General features: G+C 40.3%; 1 protein-coding gene across 1 annotated transcript; it reads left to right on the top strand.

Moving 5' to 3' along the window:
• The first annotated feature begins 18,142 nt into the window (after window positions 1-18,142).
• LOC111889116 (uncharacterized protein At3g27210) lies at window positions 18,143-20,044 on the top strand. Its single transcript, XM_023885261.2, has 3 exons — window positions 18,143-18,672; window positions 19,077-19,157; window positions 19,500-20,044. The coding sequence occupies exons 1-3, from the start codon at window positions 18,474-18,476 to the stop codon at window positions 19,847-19,849; spliced, it is 630 nt and encodes a 209-aa protein (XP_023741029.1). The 5' UTR covers window positions 18,143-18,473; the 3' UTR covers window positions 19,850-20,044.
• Window positions 20,045-20,398: the final 354 nt, after the last annotated feature.

The following is a 20,398-nucleotide window of genomic DNA, read 5'->3' on the forward strand; positions in this document are numbered from 1 at the left end:
ATGGTAATCTGTTCCCATTTCCATTCAGGAATCTCTAATGACTGTAGCTTACCATGTGGACGCTGGTGCTCGGCCTTCACCCTGCGACGGGTCAAGCACCTCTCTACAAAACATGCGACATCCCTCTTCATACAGGGCCACCAATAATCCTTCTTCAGGTCTAAAAACATCTTAGTAGCCCTGGGATGGATCGAGAATTTCGATCAATGAGCCTCTTCCAACAAAATGGTACGCGTCCCACCCACAGACGATACCCAAATCCGGCCCTGAAATGTCATAAGACCCTGGCTGTCGGTAACAAATTCCGATACCAGCCCAACAACTCGCTCCCTCTTTTGACTCTCTAGCTTCACAGCCTCAGCCTGGGCCCCACAAATAGCATCCAACACCGGGGTCATCACTAACAATCTCAAACAAATGTCTCGATTTGGGGTGCCCTCCGCCCTACGGCTCAATGCATCGACTACCACATTAGCCTTGCCCGGGTGGTACAGGATCTCACAATCATATTCCTTGACCACATCCAACCACCTGCTCTGGCGCATATTCAGGTTGGGCTGATCCATCAAATACTTCAAGCTCTTGTGGTCCGTGTATATCGTACACCGGACCCCATACAGATAATGTCGCCAGATCTTAAGAGCGAACACTACCGCTCCCAACTCCAATTCATGAGTGGGATATCTCGACTCATGAGGCTTAAGCTGCCTCGATGCATAAGCAATCACATGCCCCCTCTGCATAAGCACCGCTCCCAATCCGGATATCGATGCATCACAATAAACCACAAAATCTTCCATCCCTTCCGGAAGAGCTAACACTGGTGCTTCGCATAATTTCTGGCGAAGTGTCTCGAACGAGGTCTGCTGCTCCGGACCCCAAGAAAACGCAACACCCTTCCGGGTCAACTTGGTGAGTGGCACGACGATCTTGGAGAAATCCTTTATAAATCTCTGATAATAGCCGACCAAACCCATAAAACTCCTAATCTCGGTGGGTGACCTCGGTACCTCCCATCTCATGACCGCCTCAATCTTGGCCGGATCGACCAATATCCCATTCTGGTTAACGAGGTGTCCCAGAAACTGAACCTCTCGTAGCCAGAACTCACATTTGGAGAACTTGGCATAAAGCCTCTCCGATCTCAGAACTCCGAGGATCTCCCTCAAATGCTCCTCATGTTGCTCTCTGGATCTCGAATACACCAAAATGTCATCGATGAACACGATCACTGAGCGATCCAACATCGGTCTGCACACCCTATTCATGAGATCCATGAACACCGCCGGTGCGTTGGTGAGTCTGAAAGGCATCACCACGAACTCGTAATGCCCATAACGAGTTCGAAATTCCGTCTTCTGGACGCCCTCCTCCTGCACCCTCACCTGATGATACCAGACCTCAAATCGATCTTGGAGAACCAAGATGCTCCCTACAACTGATCAAACAAATCATCGATGCTCAGCAATGGGTAATGGTTCTTGACCGTTAGCTTATTCAGCTCACGATAATCAATGCATATCCGAAGCGAGCCATCCTTCTTCTTGACAAAAAGGATCGGCGCCCCCCATGGCGAACTGCTCGGCCTGATAAACGCCTTCCCCAGTAGCTCCTGAAGTTGTGAGGATAACTCCTGCATCTCCAGAGGCACAAGGCGATACGACGCCTTAGCGATAGGCGCAACTCCTGGAACTAACTCAATACCGAACTCTACCTGCCTCTCCGTAGGCACACCCGACAATTCCTCTGGAAACACATCCGGAAACTCGCGCACTATCGAAACCTCATCCACCAACTTCGGTCTCTCTGAAACAACCCTCGCATCCATCATATATGCCACAAATCCTCTACAGCCCTGTTGTAGACTCTGTCTCGCTCTGGCGGCCGAACAAAATGTTGACCCCGTACGTGTACCCTCGCCGTACACTGTAAGAACTCCCCCACTAGGGTCTCGAATCGTCACTAACTGACGCTCGCAGTCTATCACAGCTCCACATCGGCTCAACCAATCCATACCCACTATAACACACACGTCCCTCATCGCAATCGGAACCAGATCTATCGGGAACTCCACACCGAAGATTTCAAGGACACATCCTCGAATCACATCTGAAACATACACTGCTCGCTCATCAGCTATGGAAACTCGTAGAGGCCGATCCAACGCCTCTCGATGGACACTAATATGCTGACTAAATGTTTTGGAAACAAACGACCGACTCGCACCCGAGTCAAATAATACCAACGCAGGCACAAAATTCACAAGAAAAGTACCTACGCATATCATCATATAAGCATAAAAACTCAACTCAAATAAAAGATGAAAAAAAGAATACATACCAGCCATAACATCGGGCGCCGTGCGGACCTCCTCTGCGGTCAACTGAAATGCCCTCCCATGAGCCTTCGGGGCCTCGACCTTCACCGGCCGAACCTCGGTAGTCCTAGCAGCAGGCACTGATGTGTGTAAAACCCACTAGTTTTAAACCTACTTTTAATTATCAAATAACACACAAAAGGCAGTGAACCTATCAATTGTGGTATAGTTCAAGCAAGTAGGGTATCGAACACAGGGAACGGCAAATTAAATACTAAAAACTAATTTATCTAATTTAGCTAATAAGTAGGGGTTTTCTCTAGTTTTACAAGACTAGAAACTTACTAATTATTACTTGTTAAGCTAGAAAACAAAGACTTGACTAGATTCAATAACGGAGAAGTACTTCTATTTAGTTCAACTTAATTGATCCTATGGTTGATTTCAAGGTAAAAGTGCAATGGGTTAATTCTTTTGCTAGTTACCGATTCAATTGATTAGTTCCGTATTCACTTCATTAATCCTTAGCAAATAAATCAATTTAAACAATGGCCAGTTGTCTATTTCAATTAAATTTACTAGATATAATATTCGGGTTAAGTTAGACTTGCAATAGTTAATTAATTTATCTTTTAATTAACTTCTTGTTTAATGGTCATCTCACAAGCTTGCACATAAGTTTACTTGATTTTCTTATTAATCCTAGTTTCATGTTCATTGCACTAGACATATGACAAAAAGTGTTCACTAAGCATATGAGATTGATAACTAATAGATGTTCATGCTAATTAATTATCTCCCTATTAACAGAAAATCAATTATCATTCATACACAAGGTTCTTTAGCAAGCTAAAATAACTAAATTAACCGACATAGAATTAATCCAACCAAGAATCAAACCATATTACCAATTTCGTATCCCCAAATAGAAGTTTAAAGAATTTAGTTCATAACTAAGGTAAATAACAGCAAACAAATAAATTCAAGTTGCTTAATCATGTTGACAAAACAAAAGAAATAAGTAGAATGGTGGAATTATGCCTTAATTACTCCCGGAATTGGATTCTAGCATCCTTGGTCGACTTCTAGGGTTCTTCTGGCTTCTTATTCGCAGCTAAGCACTTCTGAATCTTCCCAGAACTTCTGCCTCTCGATCTGTGGAATTATCTTTAAATAAGCGGTCCGACTCGTCGAGTCAAGTGGTGACTCGTCGAGTCCCTCTCACATTCTACGTATTGCGATAACTATCTGGAATCCCGAGTCATTATCCTTCTGATTCCTCGACCGGACTCGTCGAGTAGATATATGACTCGACGAGTAGAAGCTTCTTTTTCAGTGTTTTCCTTCTTCATTCCACTCTCAATCTTCTAACCGCTTCTCTTGCTTCCTTTTACTTCCGAGCTTCATCTTTGGACTGAAAAACATAATTTAACACTTTTAAGTACCTTTTATCCATAATATGCGATAATTTAGCTAATATATGAATAAAAAACTATACTAAATACACACTAAATATGCACATATCAAAATACCCCACACTTGTCTTTTGCTTGCCCCCAAGCAAAACTGAATTTTAATCATATTAGAATTATGTATAACAACTCCAATCTAACCCAGCCATTATGCCAAGACCGCAACGCATGCATTTGTGTCTAAAATTTTTCCTAAAGAACCCCCCATATTCCAAATACTCACAATCCTCATAAACATTCACCAACTCACCCCGAGCTATGCTCATTTTATGCAACCCTCCGAATCCATCCGCAGAAAACCTCTTTACCCTCAAGGTGTTTTTAATTGAGCAACCCAAGTATACATATTCTAGAAAATTACAATTTTTCAATACCACTATGGAATTCTTTGAATTCTTCACTTCTTTGACATTTGATCTTTAATTTTTGGGTATCTTCAACTTTTTTTTTCAGAACATTGATCTTTGAACTTCATACTTTAACTTTGATGCTCCAAAAATTCTTCAAACTTTTCTTGTAATTCTCTCTCTTTTTTTTTTTACATGTAACTCATTTTTTTTTCCTTTCACTCAAAACCTACATGCTTAAGCAGGGGCGCTCAATCTCAACCTTTATTGGCTAATGATAAAAACTTTCCTGGATACATTTCAGGTTTAGGCTGCTAAACATATTGCATCCCTCAGGCTGAGCAAGGTCGTGTTTTTGTCTCATGATTTCACTGAAATAAGGAAGCCACAGATGCACTAGAACGTGTATAGGCTCAACTAAACATTTGGGTTCTCATGCAATTATTAATACAATTCTAATATGGAATCCTAATTTTTACCAAAATTTTCTAATTAAATCCTAAATAATACTTTTGGTATGCAAAATTTTTGAAAATTGACTATTATGTAATCAACCCCCTACCCCACACTTATGTGATGCAATGCCCTCATTGCATATGATGCATAAAAAACATAAAAAAGAAACTAAAGAGAGAATTGGAACAAACTCCCCTGGGATAGCAGTCGATAGGCTGATCACTTCCATGTTAAGCTCCAACTTGAATCAACTTTAGACATGGTAACATCTCATCCATGCCTTGGGTGTCAAAACTCGTGTGGGTCGCTCCAAATACGCGGAAATCAATGTAAGATCTTCAAGAATGGAAATGGAAGAATAAGTGAGCAAGTGGGACCAGTAGCAGCATCAAACAGCAGTCCATCGAGATAAAAAAATGATCGACTCGTTGAGTTTTATAGTGGACTCGTCGAGTACCAGCGCGCCTTCTCAGAATATGTAGAAATACAAGGCGACTCGGCGAGTCAGCTTAGTGCACTCGTCGAGTAGGCCACTGAACGAAAAAACTTGGTATTTTGCAACTGTTTTAGCCTTTAAAAACTTCTTTAACCCTTCCTCACATTTGGACTCAATTGCTAATACCCTCTAGGACCGGACTCAACACTTTGACGTTAAAAACTCGCTTCCTTGACTCGCTCTTACTCTAGAAAACATCCATGCTTTACATCTCTAAACCATCATAAATAAGCAAGCATAATTCAATCCTGAAAAATACTAAAACAAACAACCATTAAACATAATAAAATTTCAAAGCATACACACCAAATAAAAAAAAATAAAACAAAACAAAACAAATTAAAATTGTTTGATTAAAAACACAAAAACATCAATCGTCATCTTCTTCATTATCATTAGCAGCTCCACTTCCCCCGGCTCCGCTTCGTCTAGCAGCAATCCTCTCATCCCAAGACGGAATGAATGGGTAATTCCCACCATCAATATGTGGGATATTGAAGTGGTCAAAAAGTCGAATGTGGGATTGGTTGCTAAAATTCAGCCCCCTCGCCAATTGATCCTGCATCCGCCTCATCTCTACATTGTACAAATCCATTGGTACATCTTCATTTTCGACCGGAATCACTGGCGGCTCGTCCTCCACATCCCGTTCTCTTCTCGATCTCACCCTCCTTCCCGGTGCATCGGGACCAACAACGGGGTCATCATTTGGGATGGCATAATGGCCACCACCATAGTCTTCGATTATCCGTGCTCGTCGGAAAAGAATGGGATTAAACGGGGGCGTCGGGATCATTGTCATGAAGTTCCAGGCTCCGCGGTTCATCAACCCGAATGAATTCTCCAATCGAGTGACAAACATTCCTCCATTGATATGGGAGGTTTTGCGATCTTTGACCGCACCCTCCGAAAGGTATGAACCAATACACCATGGAATGTTGCAAAAGACGTCGGGTGTTATTATGCTCCATAAGTAGAAAACATCAAGGTTGGAGACCTTGTCATCGTCTTTCCTTTGGTTGATGGTGGAGGAAATAAGGCGGTGAATGAGGCGGTGAGTCGGGGATCGGATGCTCCCTTCTTGTGCAGACTTTGGGATGTAGACTTTGTTTCCTATGGTATTCCACCAACCCGTGCTCGTGACTCCATCGGGGAACGCCATATGAGTGTTTGCCAAGAAAGCCCGAAAGATGTTTGTTGTCACTAAGGGTTGATCATAGATCCCTAGTCGGCAGGCAAGGTCCACCACCGAGCATTGACGATACTCGCCCCCAAGACAAAAAGTAAAGCTCGTCGGGTGATACACATCCACTCCCCTGGTGAAAGACACCGTGGAAAAGAATTCTAAACATAGTTCCAAATAAACCGGTTCTTGAATACGGAAGACCCGACTCCACCCATCACACACCATACTGTCGCCTTCATGTTGGAACTCCTTCAAAAGGTAAGGAGCTAGTTCTTCTTCATAGCTAACACTTTGCAGCCATTCCCAATCAATTCTGTTCGGTACATACACCTCCTTCTTCTTAATGTCGGAGAGCTTCTTCTTCCACTTCCTCATTGTTGAAGCGGATTCAATTTGCGGGAAGTTTAACCATGGAAACTCCCCTTGGCTACCAGTTGAAGATTGTCCTCTTCTGAACATGATTTCTTTTGAGTTTAAACCTTGAGAAATTGGAAGAAGATTTGAAGATTTCTTTGAATGCTTGAAAGTGTTTGCGAAAGGGATACTCGGCGAGTGTGGTGTGGAAACTGAATTTTTAGGGTTAAAACCCTATTTACCAGATGTAAAAGTAATTTCGAAATTATTTTTTTCTGTAGATAAAACCGACTCGTCGAGTCAGGGTCAGACTCGACGAGTCTAGTCGCGCAGTTAAAGATTTTCAGTAATCAATATATACTCGTCGAGTCAGGGTCAGACTCGGCGAGTCATTTAACAAATTTGCATATTTTTCAAAATTTTTCTGTTTATTATGAATCATTTCACCCCACACTTAGGCTAGGCACACTCTCAAGCAGATATGTCCGATGATTTGGAAGATTAGAATTGTGAAACGAAACAAAAACTAAAAAAAAAAAACTAAAGAGTAAAAGAAAGCAAACTTTAACGACGGGTTGCTTCCCGCCAAGCGCTTCTTTTTGAGGAGTCATGAGCTAGACTCCTTCCCATTTACGTTTTGTCATCTTCAAGCATCGGGAATGTACGCCTCTCTTTTTGTGGTTTATACTTGGTCTTGTAGGCGTGAATCTTTTTCTTGTAAGCCCTCTTCAATTCGTCTCTTCTCCTTTTCATTGCCTCATCTTCAGCTGCTTGGTCTTTCCTTTTTCTCTTTTTCTGCTTTACCCTTTTCTTTTTCACCAATTCTTGAACATCCTTCTCTTTAAATTTAATGACTTCATATTTCATGATGGTCCGTGCTCTAGGTTTAGTGGTGAATTGGTGATCAGCTTCCTCCTTCCTTTCCTTTATTCCTGCATCCTTTCCCGTGCTTAACCCTTCTCCAAATGGCATCGTATCAAGGCATGCCACATCGGCGTGTTGAACCTCCATTCCCTTTACTTCTTCTGCCAATTGTTCTTCCAAAGAATCCAAAACAGTAACTGAACCCAGGGTATGTGAAGAACTATCAATAAACAGATCAGCTTTGGTCAAGTTTTTATCCAAATCGACTGGACTCGTCGAGTCCATTATGATGACTCGGCGAGTCGGATCGGGTTCGATCAATCTTGGAGTGTTTTCTGAGTTGGCTCCTTCCAGTAACTTTTCTAGATCCTCCAAGTCTTTGCTAGCATCTTCAACTCCTTCAGAGTGTAGTGTGAGCTTACTTGGGTCTTCTTTTAGTAAAATTTCAAGCTCTTTTTGTAATACCTCATCATCCAATTGGATATATGAGATTTTTTCTCTCTTTTCTTCTTCTTGCTTGACTTCTGGAATAGCTTTAAACATCACCGACTCATCCCCCACTCTTAATGTCAATGTAGACTCACATATGTCAATTAGGGCACACGCGGTGTTTAAGAATGATCTTCCCAAAATAATTGGTATTTCGGGGTCTTCTTCCATTTCCACCACCACGAAGTCTACTGGAAAAATAAACTTGTCCACTTTGATAAGGAGGTTTTCACAAATGCCTTGTGGATTAATTATCGTTTTGTTTGCCAAATGGATTCTCATATTTACCGGCCTTGGTGCTGGTAAATTTAGCTTCTTAAAGAATGAGTAGGGCATCAAATTAATGCTTGCACCTGAATCGGCCAATGCTCGTGTAGAAACTTCATTACCAAATTGGCATGGAATTACTAGGTTACCCGGATCACCCTTCTTCTCAGGCAGCTCACTCATCAATATCTCTGCGACTTCAGCCAAATCCTTCCTAGCAGCAAAAAGGCCTTTAAGCAAGTTAAAGTATTTAGGAGTTTGGAGCATTGTTTCCACAAATGGCATATTGACTTGTAAAGCTTTAGCATGCTCCATGAAGGTTCTATAGGTTTGAACTTTTTCTACAGGCATGGCTCTGGTTGGGTATGGCAAAGGAGGGTTGTATGGTTTTAGGAGACTGGCAGTATCTTCATTCCCGACTGGACTCGTCGAGTCCATGAGAGTGACTCGGCGAGTCTGGTCGGGTTTTTCTGGTTCTGGTTTTTCTTCCTTTTCTGCCTTCTTCATGGGGACCCTTTGTGCTTTTGTAAATTTTTCTTCACCGCTGGAGGTTATTACGCTCACGTTATCCTTTCTTGGATTGGGCTCGGTGTTGCTCGGAAGTTGACCCGGTCTTCTTTCATTCACTTGATGTGCAAGCTGTCCCAGCTGTTTCTCAATGTTGAGAATGGAAGCTTGCTGATTCCTCAGCATGTTTCTGGTTTCTTGCATTGCTACATCGTGATCATTATGTCTTTTCTCGGACGCGGTTATGAACCTTGTGAGTATATCTTCTAAATTTGCTTTCTTTTCCGCCACCGGCTCTTCCTTTTGATAGAATCCCCTCTCCCTCTGTTTGTATTTCTCCTCCTTAGCCTTTTTATACTCTTCGTATGGGAGTCATTCCTTCTTGGGCTTCCTCCAGTCTTCATCGTATCTATCGCCACTGGAATAAAATACTTGAGCCTTTTTATTTCCATTCTCGTCTCGATCACAATCCTTGGTAAGATGGGGGCCGCCACAATTTTCGCATCCTACCCTAATAGCATGGATCGTTTGATCCATTTTCGTCATTCTTCGGTCTAGTCTATCGAGTTTAGCTATTACCGCCGCCATGCCATCGTTCACCGAGTTTACTGCTCCTCGACTCACTTCATTCCTCGGATTGTGGTATTCTCTAGAATGCTTAGAGAATTCTTCAATTAATTCCTTTATTTCCGGAGGTGGCTTTCGGGTGAGCGCGCCTTGTGAATCGAGTAGTTGCCTTGTGGTGACATTAACTCCATCATAAAAGATGGAGACCTCCTGTTGGCTATTAAGATCATGGTGTGGGCAATTTCTAAGTAGGCTCTTGTACCTTTCCCAAGCTTCATAAAGAGATTCTCCGGGTTGTTGCTCGAAGTTGGCAATGGCTTTCTTTAGCTTGGCTATCTTGGAAGGCGGGCAGAAATGGTCAATGAACTCTTCTTTCATCTTGGCCCATGTGGTGACCGATCCGGGAGGAAGTGATTTTAACCAATCTTTCGCAGCGCCTTTAAACGTGACAGGGAGCATTCGAAGAAGCTGGGTCTCGCGTGGAACATTAGGCACGTTGAAGTAGTCGGCCACATCATTTACTTCGTCCAAATGCTTGTAAGCGTCTTCATGATCTCTCCCGTAAAAAGGGATCTCCTTGAGTTGAGCGAGAATATGGCCCTTTAGCTCAAACGTAGCGGTTGCGGGAATTGCGGGTTGCACAAGTCCCGGTCCGGTGTCATCACGCATCCTTTTCTTCCACTCCCCCATGGGGACTTCATTGATGTTAGCCATAGTGATAGCTAACTCTTCTTCGGAATCGGTTTCGTGCTCGGAAATATGCTCTTTTTCTTCCTCGGTCTCGTACTCGCTATCTTCGTGAATTGGTTCTTCAATTGTTAATGAGGCACTGGATACTCCTGATTTGCTGCCTTTCTTCTTGCTGAAAACGGATTTCAAGTTCTTGAGAGGTGAGTTCTTTGAAGTTGCGGTTTCTCCTACGGCTTTTCCCTTGCTTCTCTTTAGTGCGGATTCCGGGTCTTCCAAAGGTGGTACTAGAGGTGTGTCCGATCCTCGGGTCATGAAACAGCTAAAAAAACGAAACAAAAGAAACGAAACGCGTAAAAGGAATAAAAACGAAATAAAAAATAAAGACTGAAACAACGATGGACTCGCCGAGTCTGCTCGAATGCACTCGGCGAGTTCAAGGCAAAAACAGAAAATAAATATTTCTAGTTATTCTAAAAACGAAATTTTATTAAAACTAAATCTACTTACTGATTTGCTTTATAAATAACTTTGTGTAAGATAAATCCCACACAAAGGATCGATTAAACTAGATTTTACTATTAATTTTAGAACCCACTAGTTTTAAACCTACTTTTAATTATCAAATAACACACAAAAGGCAGTGAACCTATCAATTGTGGTATAGTTCAAGCAAGTAGGGTATCGAACACAGGGAACGGCAAATTAAATACTAAAAACTAATTTATCTAATTTAGCTAATAAGTAGGGGTTTTCTCTAGTTTTACAAGACTAGAAACTTACTAATTATTACTTGTTAAGCTAGAAAACAAAGACTTGACTAGATTCAATAACGGAGAAGTACTTCTATTTAGTTCAACTTAATTGATCCTATGGTTGATTTCAAGGTAAAAGTGCAATGGGTTAATTCTTTTGCTAGTTACCGATTCAATTGATTAGTTCCGTATTCACTTCATTAATCCTTAGCAAATAAATCAATTTAAACAATGGCCAGTTGTCTATTTCAATTAAATTTACTAGATATAATATTCGGGTTAAGTTAGACTTGCAATAGTTAATTAATTTATCTTTTAATTAACTTCTTGTTTAATGGTCATCTCACAAGCTTGCACATAAGTTTACTTGATTTTCTTATTAATCCTAGTTTCATGTTCACTACACTAGACATATGACAAAAAGTGTTCACTAAGCATATGAGATTGATAACTAATAGATGTTCATGCTAATTAATTATCTCCCTATTAACAGAAAATCAATTATCATTCATACACAAGGTTCTTTAGCAAGCTAAAATAACTAAATTAACCGACATAGAATTAATCCTACCAAGAATCAAACCATATTACCAATTTCGTATCCCCAAATAGAAGTTTAAAGAATTTAGTTCATAACTAAGGTAAATAACAGCAAACAAATAAATTCAAGTTGCTTAATCATGTTGACAAAACAAAAGAAATAAGTAGAATGGTGGAATTATGCCTTAATTACTCTCGGAATTGGATTCTAGCTTCCTTGGTCGACTTCTAGGGTTCTTCTGGCTTCTTATTCGCAGCTAAGCACTTCTGAATCGTCCCAGAACTTCTGCCTCTCGATCTGTGGAATTATCTTTAAATAAGCGGTCCGACTCGTCGAGTCAAGTGGTGACTCGTCGAGTCCCTCTCACATTCTACGTATTGCGATAACTATCTGGAATCCCGAGTCATTATCCTTTTGATTCCTCGACCGGACTCGTCGAGTAGATATATGACTCGACGAGTAGAAGCTTCTTTTTCAGTGTTTTCCTTCTTCATTCCACTCTCAATCTTCTAACCGCTTCTCTTGCTTCCTTTTACTTCCGAGCTTCATCTTTGGACTGAAAAACATAATTTAACACTTTTAAGTACCTTTTATCCATAATATGCGATAATTTAGCTAATATATGAATAAAAAACTATACTAAATACACACTAAATATGCACATATCAAAATACCCCACACTTGTCTTTTGCTTGCCCCCAAGCAAAACTGAATTTTAATCATATTAGAATTATGTATAACAACTCCAATCTAACCCAGCCATTATGCCAAGACCGCAACGCATGCATTTGTGTCTAAAATTTTTCCTAAAGAACCCCCCATATTCCAAATACTCACAATCCTCATAAACATTCACCCACTCACCCCGAGCTACGCTCATTTTATGCAACCCTCCGAATCCATCCGCAGAAAACCTCTTTACCCTCAAGGTGTTTTTAATTGAGCAACCCAAGCATACATATTCTAGAAAATTACAATTTTTCGATACCACTATGGAATTCTTTGAATTTTTCACTTCTTTGACATTTGATCTTTAATTTTTGGGTATCTTCAACTTTTTTTTTCAGAACTTTGATCTTTGAACTTCATACTTTAACTTTGATGCTCCAAAAATTCTTCAAACTTTTCTTGTAATTCTCTCTTTTTATTTGAAAGAGTTGCGGAATTTGTTCCCAAAACAAAACATGATAAAATAATATTTATCAAAGCATTTCATCAAGAGATGCATTTTCATTATATAATCAAAACTCGGGATGTCATGTTCCGATACAGACCATAAAGCATAAACGATAACATTACAAGTCATTCAACAAATATATACATATACAGACTTGTAAACAAAACAACTTGATGATTCAACCATCTTATGCCCTCGCGCCACTACCTATAATACAAATAAAACTGAGTGGGTCAGGCTTGGGAGCCTGGTGAGCATATAGGGTTTTCAACCCACAATAAATAGATTATATTTAATTTCTCCAACCAATCACTATCCCGATTACCCATTCCCGTTATCCTCACTTTACGTCCCTAAAACAACATCTATCTCAAGGGACCTAATCTAGGATTTTCATCGGGGCGGACATCATTGCTAAGGGGTTTCCTCAACAATAGATATCCTAAAGGCAACCATGAGGGGGATAGAGTACACCGGTGAACACATCGTTCACAACACCTACAGGTTATGAACCTGCTAGCGTTCCACTGGACTGTCTAAAAAGAGTCCGTGGTCGTTATCCATACTCCGCTGAATAACTAGATCAACAACAACAACAACATCGAGGCCTCTCATCTGTTTATTACACACCAACTATCTACCCATGTTCTAACCAACATATTAGTAGATATAAATATATATTTTCATACATAGTTTAAAACCTGTATAGCATTTTCATTCAATATATATTCCACATTACAGATGAGGCATACCCACATAACACGTATTTCATAGAAAGCAATTCAGATCTATGAGATGGATAAAGTGAATATACATTCACACATATAACAACAAAACATACACATAACAAGTATATCGTATAAAATACTTCATAGTTATGCGTTAGAAGAAAGTAACTACACACTCATACGTATAAACCACAATTTACTTAATACACCCAAACCATACTTGTATTATTATTGTGTTTATGAAAGGTAGTATACACTCACTTCATCAGAAGATGATCGGACAGCACTACGACTTGCAGAAGTAGTAATCCTCAGCAGATCTCTACAAAAATCGAACTTCTCGCAGACAGAGCTTCGACTCGGGAACCGCACTTCTCGGGATCTTCGGGATCTCGGGACTTGCCTCGGGGTTCGAGAATGATACCGGGGCTTCGGGGTATTTCTGGCACGCAAAACGATGCAAAACGGGAGAGAGAAGAGAGAAAATGAACAAAAGAACCGGCTGCCCTCGCATCCTATTTATAGGAGGATGGAGCCTCGAAGTACGCGGGACGTACTGCTTCCGAAACGTCACTGCATGCGTCATCCGAAGACTCGAGTGCGAATGTCGACATCTTTGGTGTACGCGGGGCGTACTTCGGATCGGATCGCTGACTCCCCTTCGGATAATGCCGGATTTTCCATTTAAAATCAAATACAAAATATTTAATAAACTTCGGAAATTCATATCTTCCTCATACGCACTCCGTTTTCGACGTTCTTTATATCCACGCGTAGGTGAGACTACGCTCTACAACTTTCGTTTAGACTTCGTCGGCTAGTTTTGACTTTATTTTTATTATTTATTTTTAATAGGCCGGGACAGAAACTTTCGTTATAAATTCATAACTTCTTCGTTTGACGTCCGTTCTCGCCTAACTTTTTATCGCTTCGACACCAACAAAGAGACCTTCGATCCTCGTTTAGATTGCTTCGGCTAAAAACCGCTCGATCTCAAATCGAGTATTTTAGGTTGCATACCACTAAGTCGAAACTTCGATAAATCATAACTTCCTCATACGAAGTCAGATTTGGGCGTTCTATATATATTCGGAAACCTCGTTTCAACTACTACAACATTAACCAATGATATTAAGTTTATTTTACACTTAAATTTTGACGCTTATTTTTATTCTTAATTAATCAAACCACATAATTAAGCAATTAAGCACAAAACACATAATACTCAAATAATACACCCTTATTATTTCAAAACGGGTTACAAAGGTTAACCTAGACTATTACATTGCTAAAAATGGCAAGCCCGGAAACACAGGCGTTACATCAAGTGATATGGACAAGAGCACGTATAGAAACATCCCTCGATGTCAGAGATCGACCTCATAGCGGCAATCGAGTCCTGCGTCCCGTCGAACTCTGGTGGCTTCGTGTTGCTGAACTCCCGGAACAACAACGAGTCACCTCCCTGCGGTCTGGCAGCAGCAACAGCAGCAGTAGCTGCAGCTGTATCAGCCTCAGTCAATGCTGCATACCACTCATCAAAAGTCTCAATCAACATGGTCTTGATGTCCCTAAACATCTCGGGAATCTCAGCCCGAATGGCAGCAACAACCTCCTCATGAATCAATCGACAGATCTCCTCGTCGCTGACACCACTGCTCTCAGGTGTGTGTCGAGTCCCAACCATGATGCTTCTGAAATACAACAAAAATTATCAGAGACTCGATCGAGCATACACATACTCGATGACGCAACCCTACTTGTCCTCCGTTGTCCAAAAGATTCTTACTTGGAATGCCCACTGATCCGGTGTCTTCAGTAGTACGGGCCCAATACTACTGACCACACCGCATCAATATTCACTCCAAGTCTTCCTCCTTGGATCTTGGATTACAAGTACTCTACTCTCAAAGCATCTCAGCAGCATAAATCTCCTAGGCTAAGGCATCACAAATCAGGCCACTCTAGTCCTAATATGTATACCTAGCCTACTCTAGCATGCATAACATAACATATCTCATAACACATAACGTAAGGGTATTTTTGGGGATTCACCGTTCGGGCGCTGGCTGATCGTACACACTGCTCTGCTCTGTTTGTCTCAAAACTCTTTTTACTCTTTTCAAAAATTTTACTTCATTAACAAAATTTTCTCAATTCCTCAGTTTGAGTTCAGATACGCCCGAAGATGCATCCGAATCCCTCAAACCAAGGCTCTGATACCAACTTGTAACAACGTAAATTTTCAAAATAATTTTTCATTTTTTAAAAAACATTCATTCATTCATAAATAATGTCAAACACATTGTATCAAATGTTATTATCACAAAACATTTCCCCAGAATCTCTACAAAAACTCCAATACGTGTGTGTACGAAGCATGCCGGCGCCTTCCCGCGCTCATCACTAGTACCTGAAACACATAACACAACAGCTGTAAGCATAAATGCTTAGTAAGTTCCCCAAAATACCACATACATCACATACGCCACTCAAGGCTATAATACGACCCTCCGGTCAATGTGTCTCAACGGGACCCTCCAGTCCCGTAGCTCGTTGGACCCTTAGGTCCGGTCATAGCTCGTTGTACCCTCAGGTCCAGTCTATATCATCATAAAACATACAAATATCACATAGCACATAATCTCATACATAACACATAAGACCCTCTGGTCATCACATAGTACCACTCTAGGTAACGTATAGTGAGAAGACCCACCTCGATGTCTCGGAAAATATCTGACTCGGAAGAAGTATGATCTAGCCTCCGGCTAATCACATAAAGTAATACTCTCATAAATACAACTGTACTCAACCCTAAAAGTCAACAAGGTCAATGGTCAAACTTGACCCGACTCGGCGAGTGCACAAGGGCGACTCGGCGAGTCTACACGTGTCCACTGACTCTCTTAGACCCTCTCTTGGCACGTCGAGCACTTCTCTGGAATCGACGAGTTCCACCTGGCATGAATCGCGGGGCTACCCCGACTCAACTCACCGAGTCCCAAGAACAACTCGGCGAGTTCCAACGTGAACTCAGACCCTTGACTCTCCCTGACTCACCGAGTCATTCCCCCAACTCGGCAAGTCCACTCACTGAGTGATTAACAGGCAACCTTCATACTACTCGCGGAGTCTGTTCTTGGGACTCGGCGAGTTCATGCCATGCACAAACTCAAAACGACTTCTGAGGTCAGATCTGTTCCATACAATCATAGATATGGCCTCCCCAAGCATGATAATCACGTAAAGTTCGGACCTTGACACACAAATAACATAGAAATGGTCCAAAATGGTGATTTAGCCCCAAAAATGACATTCCAAGCTCATGACTTCCAAAATGACTCATAAAGCTTCAAGGGTTAAGATCTCTGGACCTCTTTCGGTCCAGATCCAGAACACAAACTCGAGAAGGGACCAAATACACCACTTAATCAATCTCTAAAAGGGTTAGGAAAACCCTAACACTAAGAATCAACACCAAAACTGAAGAAGGTCCGAGAATAATACCTCAATGCAATCTCTATGAGCTCAAAACCACCAAAAAGCGCACCTCCTTCAGCCTCATCTTGCCTTAAACACTTCCTTCTTGCAAAAACACCCACCAAAGTTCAAGATTAGCCTCTCCTTCCTCACAAACGCTCTAGATCTCTTTAGGGTTTCTCTCTGGGGTTGGTGGCCGCAAATGACGGCCATAAGGCCCTTTAAATAGGTCTCAAACCCTAGAAATTAGGGTTTCATTAAACAACGTGGACTCGCCGAGTCCACTCATGAACTCGCCGAGTTCAGCTGTGAACTCGCGTACAAATCCTCGACCATACTCGGCGAGTCTAGACGCTAACTCGCCGAGTTCCCCCACAAAACCCAAAAATAAAGGAACAAAATATCATACCTGGGAATTCGGGTGTTACAATCCAACACCTCTCGTTCGCTCTATCCGGAAAACATTGTTTTTCATCTTACTTGCGTCTCTATTCCACCAATGAACAAACCTTAAATCCTGTAAAAAAATAATCAACACCACATTTGTAATTTGTGTTCCAGAAGTAGTCGTTGTTCCAAAAAATCGAATCCATAGCAAATCCATAAAAAAAATTGAATCCATATCTAAATACTTGCTTCAAATCCATGAAATAATCACCGATCTAACTTTCTAGGTCTTGAGATGGCGACTTTTTTTTCCAGGTCATGTGATTTGAAATTGACATTTGCGATTGGTTTTGTAGGTATTGTGATGGTGGTGCTGCGATGACCGACAAGAAGATGTGGCATAGCCGGAAACAAGAGAGGGTGTTGGCAGAAATACAAATGGGTTGGGATTTCAGATAGGAGGAGGAAGGGAAGTTCAGTGTCCGAAGACAAATGGTTGGTAGCCGAAGAGGGAGAAATACCAATATGTTCGTGTAGAGGGAGATGACAGGGTGTCAGCGATGATTGGCTGCCAGATGTGAGTATGCCGCCGATGAGATTAGGCAAGAAGGAAAGATGTAACATGTGAGAGAACATAATGATAAAGGCCATTAGTGTAGGGGTGAGTTATGTTGGTCCCGTTTTAATTAATATTATTAAAAAATTAAAACACCAATAAAAATACAAAATACATAAGGATAAGGATATAAGAGTCATTTTATGTTTGTTAGGAACCAAATACGTAACAAAAATATAAAACATGGATGTTCCAAGTTAAAAAAGTTTTTAGACATCTAACACACACAGAAATTACCCTAAATTATAGGGACCATCCGTGTAGTTACACGTACCCTTTTATAAATACCTTTTAGTATTGAATCTATCAATTTGTCTGATAGAAATGTCTTAACATAATTATAACTTGTAGTCTACAAAGTTTCTTGTTTTATTTGAAAATATCTTAGATATTTAAATTTCGTTATAAAGTCAATGTTTATATCAAATATTGCATTTTTTTTTTTCGAATCAGAATTCCAATCTCCTTCTATTCTTTTTTGGACTATTTGCTTCGCAACAAAAGCCGACAAAATAGATAAACTTTTCAAACTGATACTGCGAAATCGGGCCGATAACAGCACAAAACACTTTCCAATCAATCAATTAACAGGCCCCCCAATCCTTCAATAATTATCCCCTTTTTGCTTTAGATTCGCCATAGCCCAAATCCCAATTGACGCCATCCACTTCCCACTCTTTTACCGTCACAGATGACAATATCAAAAGCTGAGTAGGTAGGTGATAGTTGGTTAGAAGAAACAATCTGTAAATCGTTGCATTTCTAGTCATAGAAGTGATGGGTGCTTGCGTTTCATCGCTACACAAACCTTCTGCAATGAAGGTACGCTTATCATTTGGGTGTAATCGTAAACCAGACAAACACCTCGTGATCCCTCCTTCCCCTGTTAAGGAAAGTCCTCAGATAATCAATGACAATGTTGCTGTTAAACCTCAGTGGCCTCCTCTCCATTCCACCGCTAAGCCTCGCGATTTTGGTATGATTTTGTTCCTATAATCTAGATTATTACATTATTATTATTATTTTTAGGGTTCCCATTTTGTTTACTTTTAATCTAGTTCTAAAATTAGTTGTGGATCGTTAATTTTCGTTTAATTCGTAGCTTCAAACTTTTAACTAGTGGGTTTTCTGGTTGTGGTTGGCCGGTGCTGAATTGTTGATTTCATCGGTCATTTCTATGGCTTCTTTGTTTGATTACCTTCTGACTTTCTGTTGATTTGTTTTTACCATATCTGAATTCTTACATGATTTTAGCCGATTTAAAAATTGTTTAACTTGATGATTATTAGGCATCGTTTCGTGTTTTTAACAACGGTAGCTCTCGACTGTTCAAAAGACTTTTGCTCGGCTTTTTGATATGTGTTCTGTTTCACGTTGCAGGTAGTAAAGAGGAGACGTTTTATGATTCGCAACCGTGGTTGGAATCCGACTGTGAAGATGATTTTATGAGTGTTAATGGAGGTAAAATATCTCTTGTCATATATATATATATATATATATATATATATATATATATATATATATATATATATATATATATATATATATATATATATATATATATATATGATTTAGGATTTTAGGCCAAAACGACATCTGTGTTAAGATGTTAAAAGGCAAAACAAGTTGTACTCAGTAACTGTGTGACGTGACAAGATAAAATAAGTTGTCTGGAACTCGATGATTATATACCATCGAAAATAGACTTAGAAAGTTTGATCAATTTCATCCGGTCTAGTCCTGTGTAACAAACCTAATGTTACAATTTCAAATTGGTGGTTTACCGAGATGCTATTTTGACAGAATTTACACCATCAAGAGGCAATACTCCAGTGCACCATAACTTCACCGCCGGAGCACCACCAATGAAGGGCGGAGCACCTTCCATTAGTGACCATGAATCTTGTATTACTCCAAAGAAGAAAAAGAGACTTTCTGAGCTTTTCGAAGAAGGCTTAATAGAGAAGCATGAAGTTGATGAGAAAGAAGGCAATGAAAAGATGGCGGCAGTAAATGGTGGAGGGTTAAAAGCCAAGAGAGAGAGGTGGGTGGAGGCTGTGCAGGTGAACAGCTGCTTACCTGGCTTGCTTTCCAGTTGTAGGCCCGTAACTACTACTACTGATACTCAACAAGCACAAGTAAGAAGAAAATGAACCCGTTTATTGGATCACTCCTGTGACTCCAATTTCGTTGAATGTATAGTTATGAAAAAGGCGTGTACCAGACTGTGATACACGTATTTTATAAATTTTCTCAGTATAAATATGCTTATGTTAATGGTATGGTACAGATGAATTATGTTGACCATCAGGTCTGAAATGGGATGTTTTGGGATCTAGGAAACAAAAGACTTGGGTTTTTTTATTTTATTTTGTTTACATCAAACACTTTCAAAAAATTCCTTTTCGCCCCTTAAATTTAAAATCTTTACTATTGTTGTTTTTTCAACCAAATGACATATTTTTATACCTCTATATCAGAATAAACTTGACTTTTGGCATTATGTATTTTCTTTTGTTAGATTTTAGTAAAAAAGTTGGGATTTTTTTTTGTAATTTTGGATTTATTTTTGATTTTTTTTTTTTGAAATTTCGGAATACAAAATATTTACTATCACTAGTTTTTCAAGTAAATAACTTCATTTTAAGCCATAGTACCGTAATCTTACTTTGTTTTGGGTTTGTATTTTGAACTTTTTTTTG

This window comes from Lactuca sativa, chromosome 2, assembly GCF_002870075.4.
Source record: "Lactuca sativa cultivar Salinas chromosome 2, Lsat_Salinas_v11, whole genome shotgun sequence".
In the NCBI taxonomy this organism is placed as follows: domain Eukaryota; kingdom Viridiplantae; phylum Streptophyta; class Magnoliopsida; order Asterales; family Asteraceae; genus Lactuca; species Lactuca sativa.